This window comes from Ambystoma mexicanum, chromosome 7q (assembly GCF_040938575.1).
Source record: "Ambystoma mexicanum isolate Mex_15411 chromosome 7q, UKY_AmexF1_1, whole genome shotgun sequence".
NCBI lineage: Eukaryota > Metazoa > Chordata > Amphibia > Caudata > Ambystomatidae > Ambystoma > Ambystoma mexicanum.
This window is the reverse complement of record NC_090941.1, coordinates 314180103-314201467: the sequence shown is the minus strand read 5'-3', so window position 1 is coordinate 314201467 and position 21365 is coordinate 314180103. Positions and strand designations below refer to the sequence as shown.

The 21365-nt window shown below is 45.3% G+C and overlaps 1 protein-coding gene across 13 annotated transcripts in view; it reads left to right on the top strand.

The window, feature by feature from the left end:
* Positions 1–21365, top strand: part of LMO7 (LIM domain 7) — an 824605-nt gene that overhangs the window by 631303 nt on the left and 171937 nt on the right. For all 13 annotated transcript variants that reach the window (XM_069639161.1, XM_069639155.1, XM_069639156.1 and 10 more), the window contains one exon: positions 3003–3120. In XM_069639161.1, coding sequence (XP_069495262.1) covers positions 3003–3120 — 118 coding nt within the window. The remainder of the gene's footprint in view (positions 1–3002; positions 3121–21365) is intronic.

The following is a 21365-nucleotide window of genomic DNA, read 5'->3' as shown; positions in this document are numbered from 1 at the left end:
ATGATAGCCTCTCCTGCTCTTCTGTTGGTGCCTCCCCCCGGCCCCCTCTTTCCGGGGCCACACGGAATTGCTATTATTGTAGCACTGGTCTTCCCTCAGTCCTACATAACTTGATTTGACAGGCAGATATATAGTCTCACCACCCAGTTAGTGCTCTGAAGATTCTAGTATAGATGATTGACTGCAGCATAACCAACATTAATTTCCTCCCCTCTTGCCACCACTTGCTTGGGCCGACCCGAGCTCTGTCTCTCGGGAGAACGAGAGAAGGCTTCTGCATAACCCTGTTATGCTTTCTTATACAGCACAACGTCTGACGTTTTTGTGGTTTCTTGGAGCTCCAGGATTCGGCTTTCAGTGTGCGCCGTAACCATCCAGAGGGAGAGTTATGGCACAAACACGGGAGAAGAGGGAGCAGGACAATGTTTCTTTTTCGCAATGTTGTGATCAGGATTAAAAAGACAACCCTCTGTGGTGTGAGTATATTGTAGGTATTTTGTGAGTTGTCTGGGGAAGTGGTTGTGCCCTCCATCCAGGTTGCTGTAAATTGTGTTGGTTTATTGCATCTTTCAGATAAACGGTTAGGGAGAGTTATGTAGACAGATCTGTGGTGGGCTGTGTGGTGTTTCGTAAAATGGCGTATAAGCATGGGCTTTCAGATGGTGGATGTGCTGTGGTGCTGGAGTTGTCAGTTAGGGTGGAAGGTAACATGATTGAGGTGTTCCTTTACTTTGCTTAGCAGACTTTGCAAAACTGGGGACAGCCTTTTTCACCCTGCACACTACAGGAACAATAAACTAGCAGCTGAGACAGGCAAACACAAATCGCAACCTCTGTCGGACGAGGGGGCGGGGGTGGAGGGCAGGCAGCCCTGCGGGTTATGCCAATGTGTTCTGCACAACCTTTGATTTTCAAGCATGGCTCGCAGTCCATTCTAGGCACAAGTAAATAAATTGTGAAACCTCAGTGGTAGAGCTTTCCTAACCTCAACACCATTGCATCACAGGCACAAGTGCACTATCAATAGAAGCCTCACCTGCCAAGTGCCTACAGTCCCGCCCCCGTACTTCCCTGCATTTTGGAAGTGGTGGTAGCCAGCTCTGCCTATACAGTACGTAGGGCAGGTATTTGCTCTCTGCAGAGAAGTCAATATTATTAGTCTTGTGTTGCAAACAATGAATTTGTGTTGACAATGGTGCAGTTTGAGAAACCTTTATTTGTTTATTGCATTCCTCGATTCTAACTGCAGACATATTTGAAACGTTTCTGAGGACCCGGATTACTCACTGTTGCTATAACCACAAAGCACCAAAAGCTCAGTCACTGAAAGACTATTTCAAATTGGAGAAGGGCAGAATTTGATGCACTTTTCTGGTTTGTTTGATTTGCAGCTTGCTTAGTCATGCCTGGCTTTGCTTCGAGGCCTATTGCTTGGCGGAATGAACTTGGTTCTGATGCGTTTATTTTTGTTGTGAAATGTTAATTCGTGTGTTTTGCTACTTAAGCCAAGCTAAACAAGTGGAATCGATGTTTACTAACTAGCTTTAATTGTCTTTCATGCCGGCAAGGCCATAGTGGGCTTTTGGCTGCATTGAAGCAGTCCGTGGCTTCCTTTACTGAGGCCGCCTCATTATTCCTGACCCCAAAATGTGCACGTTGGTCATCTGGCCTCATGCCGTTAGGCTTCGCTTTACCTGACTTGGTAATCAACCACACTTTGCACGATGGGCCATGCGTTTTGCAATTCCCAATTCAATTTGGGAGCTCAAGTCCCAGCATGCAAAGAGCAGTTGAGGAAAAAGCCAGCCCTGGGTAAAGGAGCTGGTAACCTAGAATGTGTGGTGTTTGAAATAAACGTTTGAACCACATTAAATCAAAAAACGTGTGGTGGAGAGCGTCGAGTACTTCACTCAGTGTTGGAAAATACCATTGAGTGAGCAACCATGTGAGTGGGGCATGCCTACACAAGCGATAATTGACGTGTAACCCACTTGTTACACGTTTAAGGGTTACGTCTGTGGGGAGAATGATCCACTTGTAATTCGATAATAACGGACCTGTCTCGTTGCACAGTTAATTGTCGTCAGAAAGGATATTAGTTGAAGTAGAACATTAAAATGGTGATTAACAGAGCAGCAGAGCATTTTTTTTTTGCTGGAAAGGGACACTAGAGCCTGTTGCAAATGTAGTATTCCCAATCCTCGCTTGAAGCAGCACACCACTTTAAAGTTAGGTTTATGTTGCAACAGTGCTCTAACTTATTAAACGTGTACATTGTCCCGAATTAAAGGGTATGTTTCTTTTCATGCTATCGCAATCCTTCCATCTCTCTGAAGTCTTTGTTCCCCCAGGTATTTTTAAGTCGGCACACCTTGCACTGCCCAGGTCTACAGCCTGTGGCTCTCCGGATTCCCATGATCACTTTTCGTTGACTATTCTGGCTAGAGCTAATGGGATCCCAATCTTGCACACCCCTTGGTCTGCTGTAGAGGCAATTTCCTCTAAGTAAATTCTCCTCCATCTCACGCTGCAATAGTGGTCACTGTAGGTGCCTTCAAGGGGTCATTTTCCCCCCTCGGCTCTGCTGGGGAATGCTATAAAGCTCTTGTTGCTGCTTTGAATGCCTTCTCAAAGATATTTACCCTTTAATGTTGACTCGAGGTGAGATTGGTCTAATCGTTGCTGGCTTACAATATACTGCATGAAATTTGATTAATCGGCCAAGTAATTTCAACCCCTTTTTTTACGTTTGCACATGTTAACTAAATATGTTTATTACATGCGCTGTTTAGCACACTATGTACAGAGCTGCAGATGGTCGAGCGTGGCATTGGCAGCCCTGGCTTTGGAAGATCCGGCTTGTGGGTTCTAGGACCCCCCCTTATACACAACCAAAAACAACCGTGTGTTGCCCTAAACCTACCTGAGTGGGGTTGCCCTCTCGTATCTGGGATTTTACTCTATTTGGGATACGTTGGTTAGTAACTACTTGTTTCCCGTAGGAGCAAGTCGATGTCTGATGTCAGTGCAGAGGAAATGCCGGTCGTGCAAGAGTTGCCTTTTGAAGAACTGGAGAAAATAAAAGGCCAACTACAGGAACAGGATCAGAAATGGCAGGATGTAAGTTTATCATTCGCTAAATCTTTATTTTTGAAAATTGATTTTCTTAAAGAAATGCCAAATCAACATTCAACTTATTGTGTAATTATACATGACTATTAATATTGAAATCACAACTAAATACATTTGAAGTGCATCAGAAAAGGAACTCGTTATCAGACACTGTAAGCACCTGTTCTAAGAGGTTGTGTAGCTAAAATGTAGCCATGACTCCAAGTGATTTAATGACTTTTATTCAGTTATTATTTTTTCCAATGGGTTCTATTGGTTGCAGTGCAGGGCTAACGCTGTGAAATGGGATTTGTGTAAGAGAAACAAATTCTTTTGGACAAATGTAAACCATGAGCAATGGCACCATAATTGTGTGTTGACATGACAGTTTTGCCAGCATTGAGAATAGGTCGGCATTGCATGGGCAAGCCCAGGGAGAAACTCACTGTAGCTCTGGTGTTTGCCCTCTATGTGGTGACTAGCTGCTACCAACATGCTACCAAACACACTGCACCCTACTATGCTGCAAGGCAGAGAGTGCGTTAAGGAACCCTCCGATCTATACAAGCGATGGCTACTCCCCACAGTAGTAGTGTTCCTGTGTTCTCACTAAACGGGGATAATGGCCCTGGATAGCGTTCAGTGGTCCCTAATGGAAACTTACAGAAACAAAGGGGTTAATAGTTTGTACACTGTAAATTAACAAGAACACTTGCACACAAAATAATTCACCACACCACTGCTTGTATATTTGACTCCCCACAAGGGGTTCCTATTTAACTTCCTAAGACGATAGGAACCCACAGTACTTCTTTCAAGCACAATCGTTCTAAACATAGATGGGTGTGGTACAATCCAGTGCTTAACATTTATCAACATGGCGGCAACTACAGGTTCCCCATCTCCTTTAATTCTGCTTTATAGGGGGAGTATTTGATTTTGGATTTATAAGGCACCGAAGCCTGCAGGCATCAGGGCGCCGAGAACCCATAAGAGTGGGAAAAGTCAGCAGCGGGTGGGCATAAGCAACAACTAGTTATCAAAGAAGAATGGTCTTTAACCTCTTCCTGAATCTTAAAGGTCTGTCACAGAGCATAGCTCCCTGGGCAGCAGGTTCCACAGAGTGGCGGCACGGACAGTAAATGATCTGCCCATGCCCCTGGAAGCCAGTGAAGGTTCTTCCTATTTATGGTGATGGGATGATGTCTAGGGGTCCCCTTAACTATACTCGCTGCGTAATTCTGGAGAACTTGGAGGCGCCTCAAGTGGGAGCAGAAGCAGAGAATGGCAGTCGCATGTACTCTTTGCTGAACCCGTTCATCCGACATCCCAGCAACTACCTTGTGATTTGGTAATGTGGCACCCCAGAGTAACCTTTGCATTCCTGAAACAGCCTGCTGGAATCCAAACTATTGTAATAGCCATGGACTGCCCCAAATATTGGACACCCATGATTCCAATTGCACAACTGCATCCCAAAAGCTTGGTGGCAGTTCATTAGTAAAATATAATTATAACGTTATGTAGGATTTGATATAGTGGTCTATGAGGAGTTTACTACATTTGCCACACCACATGTGATGTAGTTTTCTTATCTACTATTTTCCAAGGATGCTTGCAGCTGTGAGCTTGTGTTTTGCTATCTGGTGCTGAGGTTCAACCAAAACAGATTGCTGGGCCCAGCTCTGGAGGCCCCTTCTGTTCTCAGCTGGGAAGGCTTGACCCCTTTCCAAATGAACAGGATATACCCTCCAAGTGGTAGAGTTGTGGGCAGATCTTCATTGGAAGCTCTGCGAGCAACAATGGGGAAGTCGCAGGAAGGGGATAATTACTGGAGTCTTTGATCAGGCAGACATGGGAGGAGGAGTGGGGCAGAGTAACATGGTGTTTAGGAGAGGTTTTGTCTCCATAGAAGCGCCTACCATCTTGGAAGCATTTAGGCCCCCCGCTTTCCTGCGCCCTCAACCTCCGCAGGCAATGCACTCTGGGAGCTGACATTAGAAGGCAATACTTGTGTTGCAACAGCTAAGCTCGGGCCCTCTGTGGGGCCAATCTGCTGTGGCAAAATGATTATATAAGGGGTTGATACCCTCATCACACTAGTGGAATCATCTTTAGCCTCAAGGAGTATTTCACTGGAACCTTATTGGAGGAATCGGTCTATCCAAAGGCCCCTCAATAGGAATGAAGAGGAAGGTATCCAAAGAAGGAGCAAGACCTTCCTCCCATTTCAGGGGAACATTAGTGTGACCTACTGCTGGAACACTGGTACTCGGGACTCTGCCCACTGTGAGTGTGATGTTCTACAGTAATCCAGGATAAAAAGGAGCTGCCTTGTTTTCCACCTGGAACTGCCTTTGAGAAAACTCAACCACTCGAGCATTCTGAGCCACTACAAGACCCAACCGAGCTGTCTTTTAACATTGTACACTTTTCAAACTGCTTTATTCCACTTTCAGTGGTCTATTCTACCTTGCCAGCCTGTTTTCTATGTTTTTAATCCAATCGCCGCCATCTAACCATAGGTTGTTTAATTCAGTCGGACCACCTCAATTTACATTTCAAGACAATGAGCTGTTGAATCATAGTGATTTACACATCCTGTTTCCGAGCTTCCCTCAAGTCTTGAACCGATAGCTGCTTGCTGAAGTGCCCCTTGTTTTCCTCCCTTCAAACCAACTTGACTGTTTTGATACAGACTCTGCCCTATGGAAAGTGTACCGATCATTAGCTTAATGGTTCTCTTGAAAACCAGCTCAATAGAGTTGAGCCCCCAGAAGACTAGCTAAAAATATACCACAGAGGACCTGTCCACGTAGCTTGATTTCAGGGGCCTGTGAGGGGTCAGAAATACAAGATGGACAGCAAGCTATAGTTTTCTCAATGTCATGTATTAAATGAAAAGGGGTAAGATGAACGCCCATCTTTCCCTGTCCTAACCAGGATGTCCCTACCTAGCAAACTAAAGAAAAATGACCTAGTGCTCAAAACGTTTGATTCATACAACACATATTTTAGGAATATTTGGCTGTCTTCACTTCAACAAAACAATATAACAGTTCAAACGTATAGATTTTAGAAAGTACTTCTTGTGACCAGGGTTGTTCTCCCTTCCACTGGATCAATTCAAGAATACCCTTGGTAAAATTCTAATTCAATAAAGTTCTGCTCAATGTAACACAAAAGGTCTTTTCCATCCACTGCGTCCTTCCACTTGATAAAGTAAATCTTTCACAAACACTTGTTCAAAAATCAAAACGGTTGTTGTTTCCCACAATATCCTTCTTGGTAAGGCAAATGTCTCGCTCTCAAAACACAAGTTCATAACCAAGGTAGTAATTCTCCTCGGGATTCAAAGCAATTATTAACCTCACACTTATTCTTCAAGTGGAATACTCTGCACAGCAACCTTTTTTGATGCAACAGTTTGTCAACATGCTTATAAAGTTCCTTCCATCACCTTTTTGCCATAAATGTAATTCTTTAAATCCTCATGATCTTCTTTCCTGGTATACGCGCATGCAGGGACTGACTTAATGATTCCTTTCCTTGTGTACTCGCCTGCCTGGAAGAAAACTCCTACAACTACATTTGATCTGTGTCCAGGTTTGTTCCAAGAATCTCCACACCAGTATCCCATGTGAGGGCGGCTGAAAAATGACTGCCTCTTTTTAATCTCTTGACTTTTGGCAATGTGGGTTCCAGGTTTCACCCAACTGGAAATTTAAGAAAGGTGAAATGTGCCCACGTTGCTTCTTAACTACTACTTTACAGACTCTTGGCTGTTGGTAATGCGTGTTGAAGATTTCCCCCAATTGGTATCCCGTTAAAGGGGACTTGCGCCCTTGTCACCTCTCGACTTTATTTGTTCAGTGTTCAAAATTGTTTACCATCAATTGTTCTGCTCGGAGCGCCCCGTGGTTGTTAGGGAGAATTGTCATTCTATGGCTAATTTCCATTACCTATAGAGTCCCCCAGCAGCTTTGCTGGATTTGAAGGGTTTGTTTTTTTCTCCTGCTAAGACTGAGACTCTTTTTCCCGCTCTTAGAAATTTTTGCTATGTGTGTTCTAGGCTATTTTTGTGTTTAATGTCTATGGGGTTTCTCTCACCTCCATAGGAACCATCTTTACTCATGTGTGACACAGGGGTGTCGTAGCGACCCCCAAACATAGACTCCATACACTGGGACTGACTACCGTCTCCCAGGGCTTGTAAAGTCTCCATTGACTTTACTAGTCAATTTTTGTGAACTAAACCAGTACAACTCATCTTACTATGGAGTTACTGGGAATGGTTAATAGTTTTTCCCTTGTGTTCATTTTCGAGAGGGTACCGTACAGTCCCTCTCTCAAAAGTTTCTGGCTGGTGGCAGTGGTTACTACCGTAAATATTCGACCGCAAATATTTTCCTATGGGATTTTCCCATTGTTCGAGGCTACCACATTTTCTGACAGCCTCTAACATACCGCCGGTGTATTTTAATATTAACTTTACTCTGGTAGGTTTTATTTGCCAGAACTTTAATATAACTTCTTTCTCGTATCTTTCTCTAAACTCCTAACCCAGGTCGGGGATCCTTTGTTTGTCCTTTTGGCGGGCTTCTGCCAAGAAGCCCTCCTTTCAGCGCCACTGAGTCTGGGGTGGGTCCATTGTGTGGGAGGGGGGAGTAGGACCTCTGGTCAGGGTTGCCCAGCAACCCATGTCACACTCTATCCTGATAGGCTGGGGGGTCTCCCGCCAAGAGGACCACTCCACTGTGCGAGTGACCGCTAGGCTGTATAAATGGGCTCTTTTTGCAGAAAAGCAGGGTCCTGAGGACCGGAAGAGCAAGCCGTCGCCACTGGAACCAAGAAGCAGAAGAGGAAAGAAGCCAAAGACATCTGCAATAACTGAACCACCGGTGAAGCCCTGCTGCAGCGTCTCACCACTTTTCTCCACACAACGAGAGATGATCTTCATCTGTAAGAGCCTTCTTCCCTTGAGCTTGTGGGGCCAACCAGTTTGCCAATCGCCTTCCTGGACCTGCCCTGGTCGAATCGCCAGTACCTTATACTTGGAGACCGGATAGCCAGGCACCCATCCACCCGGACCGCAATTTAAAGGAGCATACCTTTTATTCGTTGGGCAGCACCACGGCTGGTTTCATCCCTGGGTAGTGCAGTAACCTTCCTCCACGACGAGAGCCTCTCTTCCTCTGCTGGATCCCCCGAACTGCAGGAACTACCAGGAACAACCGCCACTGCAGGAGCACTTCTTCATTTATAAGGTACATTGTTCTGCCAGGCCGCCCTTTCTGCGTGGTAGAGCTAAAGGTGTTTTAAATCCTTTACCTACCTCTTGGGTTGGCCGCCCCTCTCTTAACATTGTCTTTCACCTTCTGCATCCACCTTGTTAACCAAATGCATGACTGCAGCTACAAGAACGTTTTTGCTCCTGGGCCCTTGCCCTGTACTACTGACTGGCACAGGCCTACTGACTCTGGCTATATTTGTTAGAACTGCCTTCACTAGAACTGTGTTGGTGCACCTACTTCTTGTAACCACCCCTTCCCTCCCACTTTTAAACCTTGTGAAGTGCCATTTTGCTCAGTTTTCATTTAAGTATTTGCTATACTGATGTACTGCCTTGCCTAAACAGGTTCACAAACTCATGGGAAGTGTTGCTGGGGCCTATAAGAAGATATTTCTATATGACTTGTGTTTTCCCTCCCTTGTAAGAAATAGCTAGAGTGCTATTTGTGTTTGGTTTTCAATGTGCCATTTTGCTCAGTTTTCACTCTTGCTCAAACTTGTCTACAATTTAACTAGGGAGTTGTGTATACTTTCTTTGACTGAATTTAACTTACTTATAAATGTGTTTTATTACTAGTGTATAAAATAAATATATATTCCTTTTTAATACAAAGCTTTAGTCAGTGTTTCCTTGTTCCAAAGTGCTGAGGGCCTATTGTGTAAACCCTGAATACTGCTGATCTCCCTCTTGATATAAGCCTGACTGCTCAGCCACAGCTACCAACTAAATCTTTGTGGTACAGACTGATACCAAAGGGGAGTTATTGCTCTGACCTGTAGTCCTAATCTTCTGTAGTGCTCCCTAAGGGAACTGCACGGGATTCTGCTTAACAGTGGTCCCCTTTAATGTCAGACGAAAGCAGCAGTCTTCTTTGGCGTCTGCATGTCAGTCTGCTGCTGCAGGTGACATCCTGCGGCCTGCCAGCTCTTCTGCCAGATCATGCATGCCTTCAGCGGACTGCACAACTCTTCTTTGGAGCTCTGAGAGCTCTGTTGATCTTCCGCAACCGCGCGCACACCGAAGTGCCACACGCTGGTTTGGGAGCACGTCTCCCTCTCGGCTGGGCTTCTCTTCCCGACGCTGCTTCCTGCTGCGAGCACTCTGCAATGTCGGAGGCCTTCACTTCTCGCATCAGCTGGCGTTCTTCCTTCTGCAGCAATTACAGTACTCAGGACTTCCTCTGCTGCTCCTTCCGCTTTTCTCCTTCTGCCTTCTTTCAGCTGCAACTCGTTCCTGAGTTTAAATGTCCCGCTCTGGTGTTTTGCTCTGCAACTAGACCACACATTCTGATCAATAGCATCTTTGATCCTTACTAACTCTGAGCCCTTCTCCCTCCTCTCCTTCCCTCAAAAGTTAACCGTCTCCCAAGCTCTGATTATCTTCAGACTGGATTACGGTAACAGCCTTTTTCTAAATCTACCTGCCTCCACTCTCTGCCCTTTACAACTAATCCAGAACAGGACTGCAAGACTCTTCCTTGGCCTCAAGCCCTGGGATCGTATCTCTCCAGCCCTGAAATCCCTTCATTGGCTCCCAGTGGATGCAATGATTAAATGTAAAACCCTCTGCATTGTCCACAAGGCTTTCTGGGGCCTGTGACCAAAATACCTCCTTTCTCTAGCCCTTCGCTGCTCTACTTCGAACTCCCTCAGGGTTAGTCGTTTTACAAAGAAACGAGCTGGGGGTAAATCTGTCTTCGGCTGGTGTCTCCCTTTGGAACAGCCTCCCGCCTACCCTGAAACTTGAGGAAAACCATCTCCGGTTCCGGAAGCACCTCAAGACCTTCTTCTTTGACTCTGCCCCCTCCCCCTTCTCCCCTGTTGAGCTGTTTCTTCTCTTGGCATAGTGCACCTTGCCACCCTCTGTCATTCGGGCCCAGGTACCTACTCACCCTGCCACCCTCCTGCACTGCTTCCAGGCCACCCCGTGCACTAGGCTTTCTGTATCTGTACCCATACAGTCCCCCTCCCACTTTTCTTTTGCACTTATCAGATCTACCTCATCTGACTTTCACCTGCCACTTGCTGGCTGCACTACTATGGTTTATCACCCTTATTTATTTTATTTAATATTTATTCTGTTTCTCTCCTCTGCGCCACACTTTCCACTCCCCCGCCCTCCATGCGCTTTCCCCCCTTTCCCTATTGCATGCACTTGCGTTTTATTAAATGTCACTGGGCCTAGTAAGATCGTTGTTTGCTTTTTTTTTTGTTCTCACTTGTTCCCCTCCATTTTTACCTTGTTGCGCTCAAACACGTGCGTACGAGTGCAATATAAATAAAATAACATTTAATTTCGTCCCAGTACCACAGGCATTATGGGCTCTGAAGTCCACAGTGGTTTCGGTCTTTTCATACTTGGTTATTTTTTTGGGTTTTCTGAACTACTGAAAAACCAGTAAAATATGCCATGACCCTGTCAAAAATGTTCATGCGCCAATGCCCCCACTCTGGGCCCTAGCTGTACAGACAAACAAGCACAAAGACTCACATTCATCCACCAGTCATGCATCCATTCAGCACCCAGAGCATTTACACATTCTAATTCACACACGCACTCACACCCAGTGGTGGACTGGAAATAATTTTGAGTGGCCCCATATTACACCTGTTCAGGAAGCCCAACCCTTTTCCTATGAGAAAGCGGAAATAAAAATTATCACACGAGGTACAGGGTGCAGAGGCCTACTGGGAAATCTCCAGAATTCCCCATAGGCCAGACCACCCCTGCTCGCACCCATTTACAACCATCCAGACTGCATTAATTCATACATACGCATGCACTTACAAACACCCTTGCATACTTACATATGCACACCCTTGCAAGCAAGCACACATATATTAATACATACTTACAATCCTTGCACACATTCATACAAACAAAAATGCTTTTCGTCTTCCCTATTTCCCTCCAGACTTGACACACTGCTGCCTCCTCAGCTGCTCCTTAGGCCTCACGCTCAACACAGACAATAACAAGGAAGTAGTCATCAATTCCTGACCTGCGCAGATGACAGAGCGTCCCCTGCTGCTCAGCCTGCACAATGACATCTGTAAATGCCCACACAGCGCTTCCAAGTGGGCATTTACAGGTTTCAGGTGGGCCTTGCCTGCTCAGGCCCTACCCTCTCTATGCCTTTGCTGTGCAGAGACTTGCCAGCACACTAGGAATTCCCTGGCCTTTATCTCTACTTACTGATGTAGGGGTATGGAAATCTTCGGTGCAATGGATCGGGGACAAGTTTGTTTTTGGTTCAGCCACGCTGAGGTAATCCGCAATTGGGGGGGGGGGGGGATGGCCCCTTCTCCATATAGTGTGCACTGAGTATGCTATGAAAAACCCGAAGTCTAATACAGTAAAGGGTCTTGCACTCTTCTTATGCTTTCCTTACATTGCTCTTCTCCTGAATCTGCTTTAGAGAGACGCACACAACGCCCACTTAAAGTACTAAGCAGCAAAGGGTAGCAACGTGGGAAGGAGCCAACGGTTCAAATGTCCAACCAGTAAGGTTGTTTTTCAGGCTGGGGCTGCATTGGGTGCCTAAATGGGTATTCCTCCCAAATACAGTGGTCTCTTGTAGGCGCCTCTTCAGCAGTCACCACGGCTTTGCCAGTACAGGGCACTCTGGAGGTACAATCTTGGCACTACAGCAGACACACTGGCCCCTAAATGGTCTTTAGAACCCCACCTACCGGAAACCCCAGGAATCACTGGGTCTTAATTGGATCTCTAGTTACATTACTAAGCCCGATGTGCATTTTCTGCCCTTAAACTGTATACAGCATTCGACTTCACTGGAGGGCTTTGAAAATGCATTATTTAAAGAGAAAATTCATTTAAAAAAAGTTTAAGGCTCTTTTCCTCAGTGCACCTCTCCTCACCAACCAACGTGGGGGGGCGGAAGGCAGTGTTGGTGACCTTGTCTGTACCCGTAGTGATTCCCTAGCCATGAACCAGCAGGCTGCAATGAACAACCGTCAAGTCCTTTTCCTGACCCTGTTTTTATTACTTGTGTGTGTGGAGGCTGGGCGGGAGGGGATTCGGGAGGCGTAAGTAAGGAGAAATTCGGTAATCTCGACCCTTTTTGGTTTTGTCTCTATTTTCAGAAATATATTTTTGGAAAATGCTGGCTAGATTGCAGGCTGTAGCCTAGTTCCAGGTTGGCATTGCATGGTGCCATTTACTAGAAAAGCAGAAGCTGTCATTACGAAGCTTTGAATAGCTGGAGTTAAAGGTTCTTGCAACCACAGCAATTGGAACCAGCTTTCCAGCGGCAAATCGGATTTGGAGCAGTGGCAATAATCCTGGTCATTTGCTCTCTGACGCGCCTTTTTGTTGCATAGGATATGTTCTAAAACTCCATTACGTGTCCACCTGATGTGATTTGATAGGTCTGCGCATTTTTTTAGGGTGCATGCTTAGCAGTTGGCAAAAAATCAAGTCTGCCATTAATGTATCAGAACACGTGCTGAAAATTGTGGTCCATTTGCCACACCTATTGGACGATAAGGTTACAAGCTGCATGGGCCTAATCTTGATTTCAAAAACACACGCCTTCCTGTCCTTTTGAAATATGTTATATTAAGTTACATGTGCAAGTTGGTACTACAACTGTCCTTTGCGTTAATCCTTTCTCGACGATGCACCTTTAATGTACATGAAAATGATGGGCATGAGGAAGGAGTTGATCCATAGGGGAGGCAACCCTATACTAAATAGCAAGGACATCATATAGGTAAGCCTTTTAACACCATTCACCTGCTTGGAGCAGAGTAAATTGTCAGGAGCTACTTTGCAAGTGCTCCTGGATGTGTTTGCCCAGATACACGTTTGGGCCAGAAGTATTTTAACAAGATGGAGTTCTTCTTAAACTCCTGACGTCATTGGTCGTAGTGCATGAAAATTAGTGGGACTATGTTCTCTGCTGCCCTGCCCTGCTCCCCAACAACACAATCACCACACCCCTCCCATGCTGAATACAAAACCTCACACATGTGCTTGCTGTTTAGGGGACGTTAAGTGCAGTGCACAGAAGTGCACGTTTAATCTTCTTCCTACACTGTTATTTTAAACCGAAACCATATTAAAGGTTTCTTTTTAAAATGAAAGTGAAGGAACAGTAACTTTTTTATTTAAAGTATGGGACCCACGCTCCCGCCCACTTTGACCATTGCCTGACCTACTGCGTTACATTTTGTGGTGCCTTAGTTGGACTTTTCCTTATAAAGTCCTTGGGATGTCATCAGTCTAATGTGCAGTGCAAATTGTAATTAGTATAGAGTGTCCCATATCGAAGTGCCTTATTCGACTAGTCTGAACAATTAATCATTTGGTCTCCAACAGAGATCACTGTTGCATTGGAAAAGTCCTGGACAATACTAAAGAGGCCAACCCATATTGAAGTATGGAACAAAGTAATTCCAAACTATCTGTAGTAGATTTCTTTGGCTGTTCTAATCACAAAATATATTTAACACTGTGGCGTTAACACCCGATCCGGCGGGCTGGATTGGCTGAGGCCATTAGCAGCCAGAGTTGCCAAAGCGGCAATTTGGGGTGCACTAAAAAAGCATTTTCCTTTGTTCAACGGGATACGGCCCGCATCCCGTTGAACGAAGGAAAATGCTTGCCCAAGATGGCTGCCATGGAAAGGGAAGGGGAGACTCTGTGCGGAGCCCCCCCTTTCCCTTTGCATGGCAGCCATCCAGAGAGTTGAGGATGGCGGGTAGCAGCAGTGGGCGGCCAGTGCCGCCAACACCTAAATATTAGTGGAGGGGAGGTAAATTTTAAAAAAGAAAAAGGCTGCCCACAGCGTGGAGGTAGCCAGCGGGTTCTGGAGAACGCGTGCTGAGATCAGAGATTTCAGTCTGTGTTCTGCAGAATCTGATTGGCTGTGCCTCTCCAGGTTCTAATAGTGATGGTGTCTTGCTGTACCCCTTAACCACTTTTCATTACTACATCTCTTAACTAGCTAAAACGTCACTCATTTAGAAGAATTGTTTTTAGATTAACATTAAGCCAGATACCCCTAAAACAACCCTACCACTCAAAGCAATAGTGCATATACTGGGTGTGCAGTAACCTGGCAAATCAGTGGTGGCTGTTTTTGTTCTTGGGTTGCTTAAATGGGACATGGACTGCGAATCTCATCAGTCCCCAGCTTTACTCGCCATCTCCACTTGTGGCTGTGAACCCTGTGGTAGGGTCAGAAGGACAGAGACTTATATCTTCCATTTGCATGGATTTTGTTGATTATATGTAATGGTGCAAACTCCTAATTATTCATAAACTGCGGGTTTTCCGTGCCTAATGTTGAAGAGGTCCCGATATGCCAGAGGTCCGGGGATTCAGCTCCCAAGGGCCCACCAACCCGTTCCCCAGAATAAATGGAGGGACTTGGCCAAGGGCAAGTTAGAAAGGTTTATTACAAAAACCGACGAGGATCATACGAGACAGTCAGTTCTCCTGAATCTCCAACTCAAGTGTGCTACCCAGTTTTGGGGAGGGCCCAGGGGATGACGCCATTCCCTATCGCCAGAGTTGATAAGGTGCTTGGAATGGTAGGGAGTATAGATCACCTTTATACGTCTTACACTATTGGACCTCTCATGTTGGGTGGTTGGTCTACTCCTTCCCCATGAAACTATCGATTACATTGTTGCAGGGTCGCAGGATTGCCATTGGCCCTTGCCCCCCCCTTCCATCCACCCTGGGATTTCTGTCCCCTTATTGGAGGAGAATGGTCTCTTCAGGCCTGGGACCCAGTTCGGTTCTCAGCCCTCTGTGCACCTCTTCAAGGTGATGTGAGGTGACTGTGTTCCCATAGCATCTGTTAGCAAAACCAATTTTCCCTATGAGTGCTCTCCCCGTTGCAACATTGTTAACTTGTCTGTGCGTAGCTTCTCATCTGGGTGGCTGCGAACGGTTAATCTTCCCACCTCGGGTGAATACCCATTGTCTAGCTCGGCTGCATCACGTGGTTGAGTTCATCTGCAATTGAGGATTTATTTATTTGTTTTTTTCTGCAGGTGGCTCCTTGTTGCCCGAAGGTTGGAATGTGCTGTTTATCTGACCTTGGCTGCAAGCTCTGGCCCGTCTGCTCTTTGCGGCCTGGTTCTGCTCCTTTTCATCCCTTGTCCTGTGGCTTGAGGCCTTATGTGATCTTCATTAGGCTAATATTATTTCTATACACTTCTATTGTGCTAGGTTTCCTATAGGTTAGTCGTACTTCGTCCTATCAGGCTCCTTATGTACTCCTGTAGTTCCATATGGTTAGTTGCCGTAAGCATCTGCAAGCTTGCTCTGTATTTCTTTGTTCCCTTGCACTCAGCGTTTTTGCATAAAATCTTTGACGGCATGTGTATGTATCTGTCCTCCATCTACAGAACTGTGTAAGCATGTTCTTTTTGTAAACAAGTGTGTGTTTGTGTAAAGCTGTGTACAGTTGTGAGTGTACTTCATGGCAAATGCACCTTTGTCGTGGTGTTGATAGTGACATCAGCTCAGTGGTGTCTCTGCACTTTGTCAATTTTGTCCATTATGTTATTCGGATCCATAATCACTGAGTCACCTGTATCCATAAAGACATTTACTGGATAAAGTTGGAATGGCTGTCTGACACGTGTGCAGAGAGATATTCTCTCAGTCAGTGGTGTGCTTGGGGGTTGCCCGAATGAGCGTCTTTGTGCGTTCTTAACTCTTCGGGCCGTCATGTTCTTGGGGATGAGGTGGGCATACCTGGGACCCTCTCTTCACTAACACAAAACTCAGTAGGGTGCTCATCGGTGAGTCCAAAAGGAACATCTTTCCTCTGTCCAAAGCTAAGCTATTCTGTCCCTAGCATTATCAAAAGGGATGAAGCCATAGGAGAATCAGTCCCTTCTCCTGTGGTCTGCTTTTGAGCACAGTACCTTTTTAGTAACTTATTTGTAGGTAGTTCTTAGCAACTATTTTGACTAGTTTTTATAGTTCATCTATAGGGTTCTTCAGCTTCCCTATCATGTCCTTGACACCTTGCCTTCCCCTTCTGATGTTACTCGTCTATCTTCCTTGATTTATTGGCTTTCTCACTTTTTCTTGACACAATGTTCACTTATTTCCCTTGAGGGGCCAGGTAAAAACACTCTCAAATGGATTTTCACTTGGTTTCCACTCGTTACTCTTACTGGGACGAGTATTAATGTTCAAAAAATGATTCTTTTTATTCTTTAGTGCTCTTTCCTTATTGATACTTGTATCAGAGTTCACGTGGTAATTCTCAATCTTATGTTATTTCTTTTTCACTGGGACAAGTATGATGCATGGACTAGTTATATTAGTTATCCCTACCTGGTCTCCTGCTTTCACCATTACCTCTTGGGGTTAGCATCACCTGCCTGCACACATGACAGGAAGCGTCTCTCGTGTTGTCAGGTTGGCTTTGAGCTTCTTTGCTTCTTTCTCTCGCTCGATGTCCACTCCGCGATGCGAGCTGGTCTGTGCTCTCGGCGTCATTGCAGGACTTTACAGTCCACAGACCCTTGGTTACACCACTACCTAAGGATTGGTATCTTTGGGAATCCCTTTACCCAGCTTCTCCAGCTTCCAGCTTTTATCGTGTTAACGTCACATGCCAGCTTTCATCCAGGTTTAAACCCTGCGAGTCCCGGTCTCGCTCAGCTCTCACTGCTCAGCTGAATTGAAACTCCCTGGCCTCTTTTTCCAATAGAACTCCTTCTGCTTTTGACGCATTGCTGGATCTTCCGAAGTTGAGCCTCCTTGTCCTTTCTCTTTGTTGCTTGAGCATTCTGTATTACTCGGGCTCTCTACTTGTCAGTATTAAGAATAATTCTCATGATGAAACGGTGGTTCTGCACCACAGTAACCAACAGTAGCTCTTTCTTCTTGTCCTCTTTGTGTTGGAACTGTTAATGGTGGGTGGTGTGAGGGGTCAGTAATGCAAGGTGGACAACAGCTTGCAGTTTTTTTTTCAATACTTGACATTTTATTTCCAACCAAAAGGCACACACAAAACCTGACTAAGCCTACTCTACCAGGGAATTCACTTCCTAATCGAAGTTCTACGGGAAAACTCCTAGCATTTGCTAAACTGGCCCTCACTCTAAACAGAGCAATAACAAAGCATAAACCAGATTACCACATAACCCGTGTCTAGGATGACTTCTACTTGTTCTGGGTAGATGTTGTTCCCCCAGAAATATCCAAAGTCAAGTTCTTCCAGAAAATAAAAATGAATTTCTAAATCAGTTTGTGCATAGTTCCAAAGAATCAAAAGATCACCCAAACAAAAATCCACTGGTAACTGTTCCTACTTTGGTTGTTGACATGACCCCCTTTCCAAGTTCTGCAAAGAACATAGTTCCAATGGTTATCCTGTATAACCTCCATCCAGGGTAGAATGGAAAAAGTGCCACTCTAATTTGAATAACAATTCTTCTTTTCAAACCTCTGCAGCGTTGAGTACAATTTGTCAGGTTGCTTCTTCTAAGGACGTGGCTTTTCTTGACCAACTTCCTTCTTCAAATGATACTGTGAAAGCGGGCTTCTCTGCTTCAGTCTACTAATGATTCACCTTCATACAACTGAAACTATTCTGACAAAATTATAAACGACGGTTCCACTGCTTCTGCTGCAACTTGCTTAAAGATATTAAGCAACTTCATACAAAACTCCTTGACCTCTACAGGTTGGCAAGGCACTCTTCTCTATTATAAGAAAGTGCAGCCTTTTTGCCTTTGCTTTCAGTCTTGCAGCTACCATAAAAATCTAGCTCGGCTCTCGCTGTTTTCTTCTCTCCTTCACCAGTATCCGCTTCACAGATTGAATTCAGTTAACAAGCGCCCAACTCACTTCCTCGCTTCAGAAACACTTTTCTGCTTCCAGTAGTTATCCCAAAGCTGTTTTACCACTCTTCCAGCCTTGGATAACCTTGTCATCCTTGTATCAGAGGGCCGTGGGGTTATGGCAACTTCAAAACCATGCGGATGAAGTCTTAATTGTGCTGGTTTAACTTTAAGAAGTCTTCGTCTACTGGCAACAACTTATGCAATTATTAAACCGTTAGTTCTGAGTGTTAAAAGATTCAGGTTTCCCTTCAGAAGCAGATTTCGGTATAGGAAACCTTCTTCTTTTAATGAAGAATTTCAAATTGTAAACTTGCGTTCTCTTGTGATTTAAACAGCAATCTGCTTTAACAGGTACCAGCAAACAAAATATCTTCTATGCAACCTCTTTGTTGAAATGTCCTTTTAACACTTTTGGAAAGTTGACTACGGCTTTTAAAACCATTACCAATAACATTCTCCACCTTAATAGGAGACCTGCAACCTTTCGGTAACAATGGGAAAATGAAGGCTTTCTTCTTACGCGAGCACTTTGCGTAATGCTGAACAAGTGTGTGCTACAAGTCCCTTTGTCAATCAGGACTTCCCCCCACAACAGCAAACGATTCCACTTGCATTCACCTCTACGCAAGTACAGATTATGCTGGTTACAGTTACTGGGAGGGGGTCAAGTCCTAAAAAAAAATGAGTGGGAGAACTCATTAACATACCAATTGAATATGTGGCATCGCCAGAAATGAGCATATAAAGATGTCCTCTGAAAATAGTGGGGGGGACTCCGTCCACCCGCATTTACCCTCGACTGGACCCCTCGTTACCTTAAAAGTTATTTAAGAGTGATCCAGGGTACGGAGCTTCTCATCTGCTCTGAAATCACAATGGTTGCGGGCTGCTTCCAACTCCCGACTTTCAGACTTCTACTACTGCTGCTACAGGCTCTCTTGGGACCCACACCCCTCCACAGTACGGGTGTCTCTGATCTGGCTTTGATGGGGGAAGAGTTTCCTTTTCTCCTGCTTGCCTCTGCTTGCTTCTGTACACAGGCCTCGGGTAAACTCACAGCTTCAGCTCTGCATTCGCAGCAAATGTGCCTACCTGAAAAGGCTGCCAATTGCTTCCAGTTTCTTCCAGTGCAGTCACAGGCTTTGTGAGCACAGGACCAACTCGGAGCCTGCAGGTGAAATCTGCTTTCCCTTTGCTCCAGTGTCCCTTCTGTGGTCACCCTTCCTCATGAACTGCCAGCCTCGTGCTCTGCTCCTTCTGCTGCTGCTGCTGACCTTAGTGCTCCTGCTCTAGCGTCTCTCCAATGCACCCTCCAGGAGCAGCCATTATTGCCCCTCAAGTCGGTCAATTGGCTTCAGGTGCAGGCCCGTCATCTTAATTGCATGACCCTGCCAAAGGTTGTTAGGCCTGCTTGCCTGACCTTTAGATCTACTTGCCTCGTCATCACAGTCCCAGAGGGATTCTGGGACATGTGGTCCTTTTTAGGGAAATTCAGTTTTCTTACTGTTTTTGGTTGACAAAAGGCCATCAGAAGGGTGGGGTTTACAGGAAAAGTTTAAAAAGGGCTTCCTCCCAGCCTTCCTGGTTTTATTACCCCTCACGTGATCCTCCCGTAGTACACCACCCCCAGGGCCAGGATCGGAGTGCACCTGCCCACAAGAGAAGTTGTCCCAGACCAGGTTCCTGGGGGGGAATCACATTGGATTCTCCACAGTTGTGAATAATTTAGGGAGTCCTTTTCCCCATGGTGGGGGGGGGGATCTCTCCTGGTGGGGTCCCTATTGCCTCTACCCTTGTGTAGCCTCGTAGAGAACGGCCCCCTCACCCCGTGGAAAGTGACTGAATCCCACGATTCATCACAACCCCAGTATTTTCTTTTTTCCTGCATGACTTCCATTGGAAGCCATTATCAACCATTTTCCTTTGTAATGCTGCATTCCCCCTCCTATCAGGTCGCAGGCTTACGTAATTAATATTCAACTGGTGTGACTTGACTGCAAGGGTATACAGCATTTCTTCTGGTCTGAGAAGTTTCTCTTTTCTCCTTGGTTGCTGCCACATGGTGGCCATAAATATTTTCGATAGATGTTGCAATGTGTTGGCTTTTCAAATCCAACGCGTTCCCTCGGACTTTGGACCTAATCAGCACATTGATTTATGACGCATTAAAACACAACAATCCTTCCATGTGTGCCATTTCAAGGTTTGACACGCAAAGACATTCCAGAGATAAGTCTTTTGCCCAGCCCTACCTCATGCAGTATCTACTGTACGATCTTTATAAAACCGCATTGCTGCTGTCATTGATTCAGAGCAGCTCTTGAATTAATGAGTCCATAAAGGTTGTATTTATGTATTTAGCTCAGCAACGCTATCTATAGTAACATGCAAAGGGGCAATAACCAAAACAAGGGCAATAACCAAAATATGAGGGTGGGATTGGACCTGGAGTCAGACGGGGTGGGTAGATTCCATCGCAGGTTTTTCCACCAAGGGAGAAATAATCTAGTTTTTTTTTTCTATGAATTTGACTGCAAATGTAGGTGGAGGAGGGGGGGGGTTAGGGTAAAAATAAACACGAGTGGTGGCTGGAGCGGATTGCGGGGGTCCTCCCCTGCATACATTTGTGGTAAAATGTCCTTACAAATAATAAATTACTTCTCCCTCGATTGATGGACAATAAGTCATTGGTGGTTCAGAGTTGAATCTGGCTGGGTCGAAAAGACATGGTTGTCTCATTGGGTTTAAATTACGATGGCATGGCCTTAGTTTGGACAGTTTAAAGTTCTAGAATGTATGAAGGGTGTGGGAACCTGCATGCTCCTGGTATAGATATTTTCAATAGTTGGAAACTAGTTGCTCGTTGAATCTGATTTAGGTGGTTGTGCAATGTTCAGTGAAGTGGTTGTGCTTTTGATTGGTGTGTACAGGTTGGCAGTTTACTTGAAGATGGGTTGGGAAGTAGGAGGTGTGGCATGTATGGAGTTTTACACCTGCAAGAGGAATCGGAGACCACCTTTTCCTGAGGCAAGGTGTGTGGTGGCATATCTCAAACCTTTCATAATGCTATTTTTCTCGTGTTTCCTGCTTTTTCCCAAACCGCGTTGCTCCAGAGG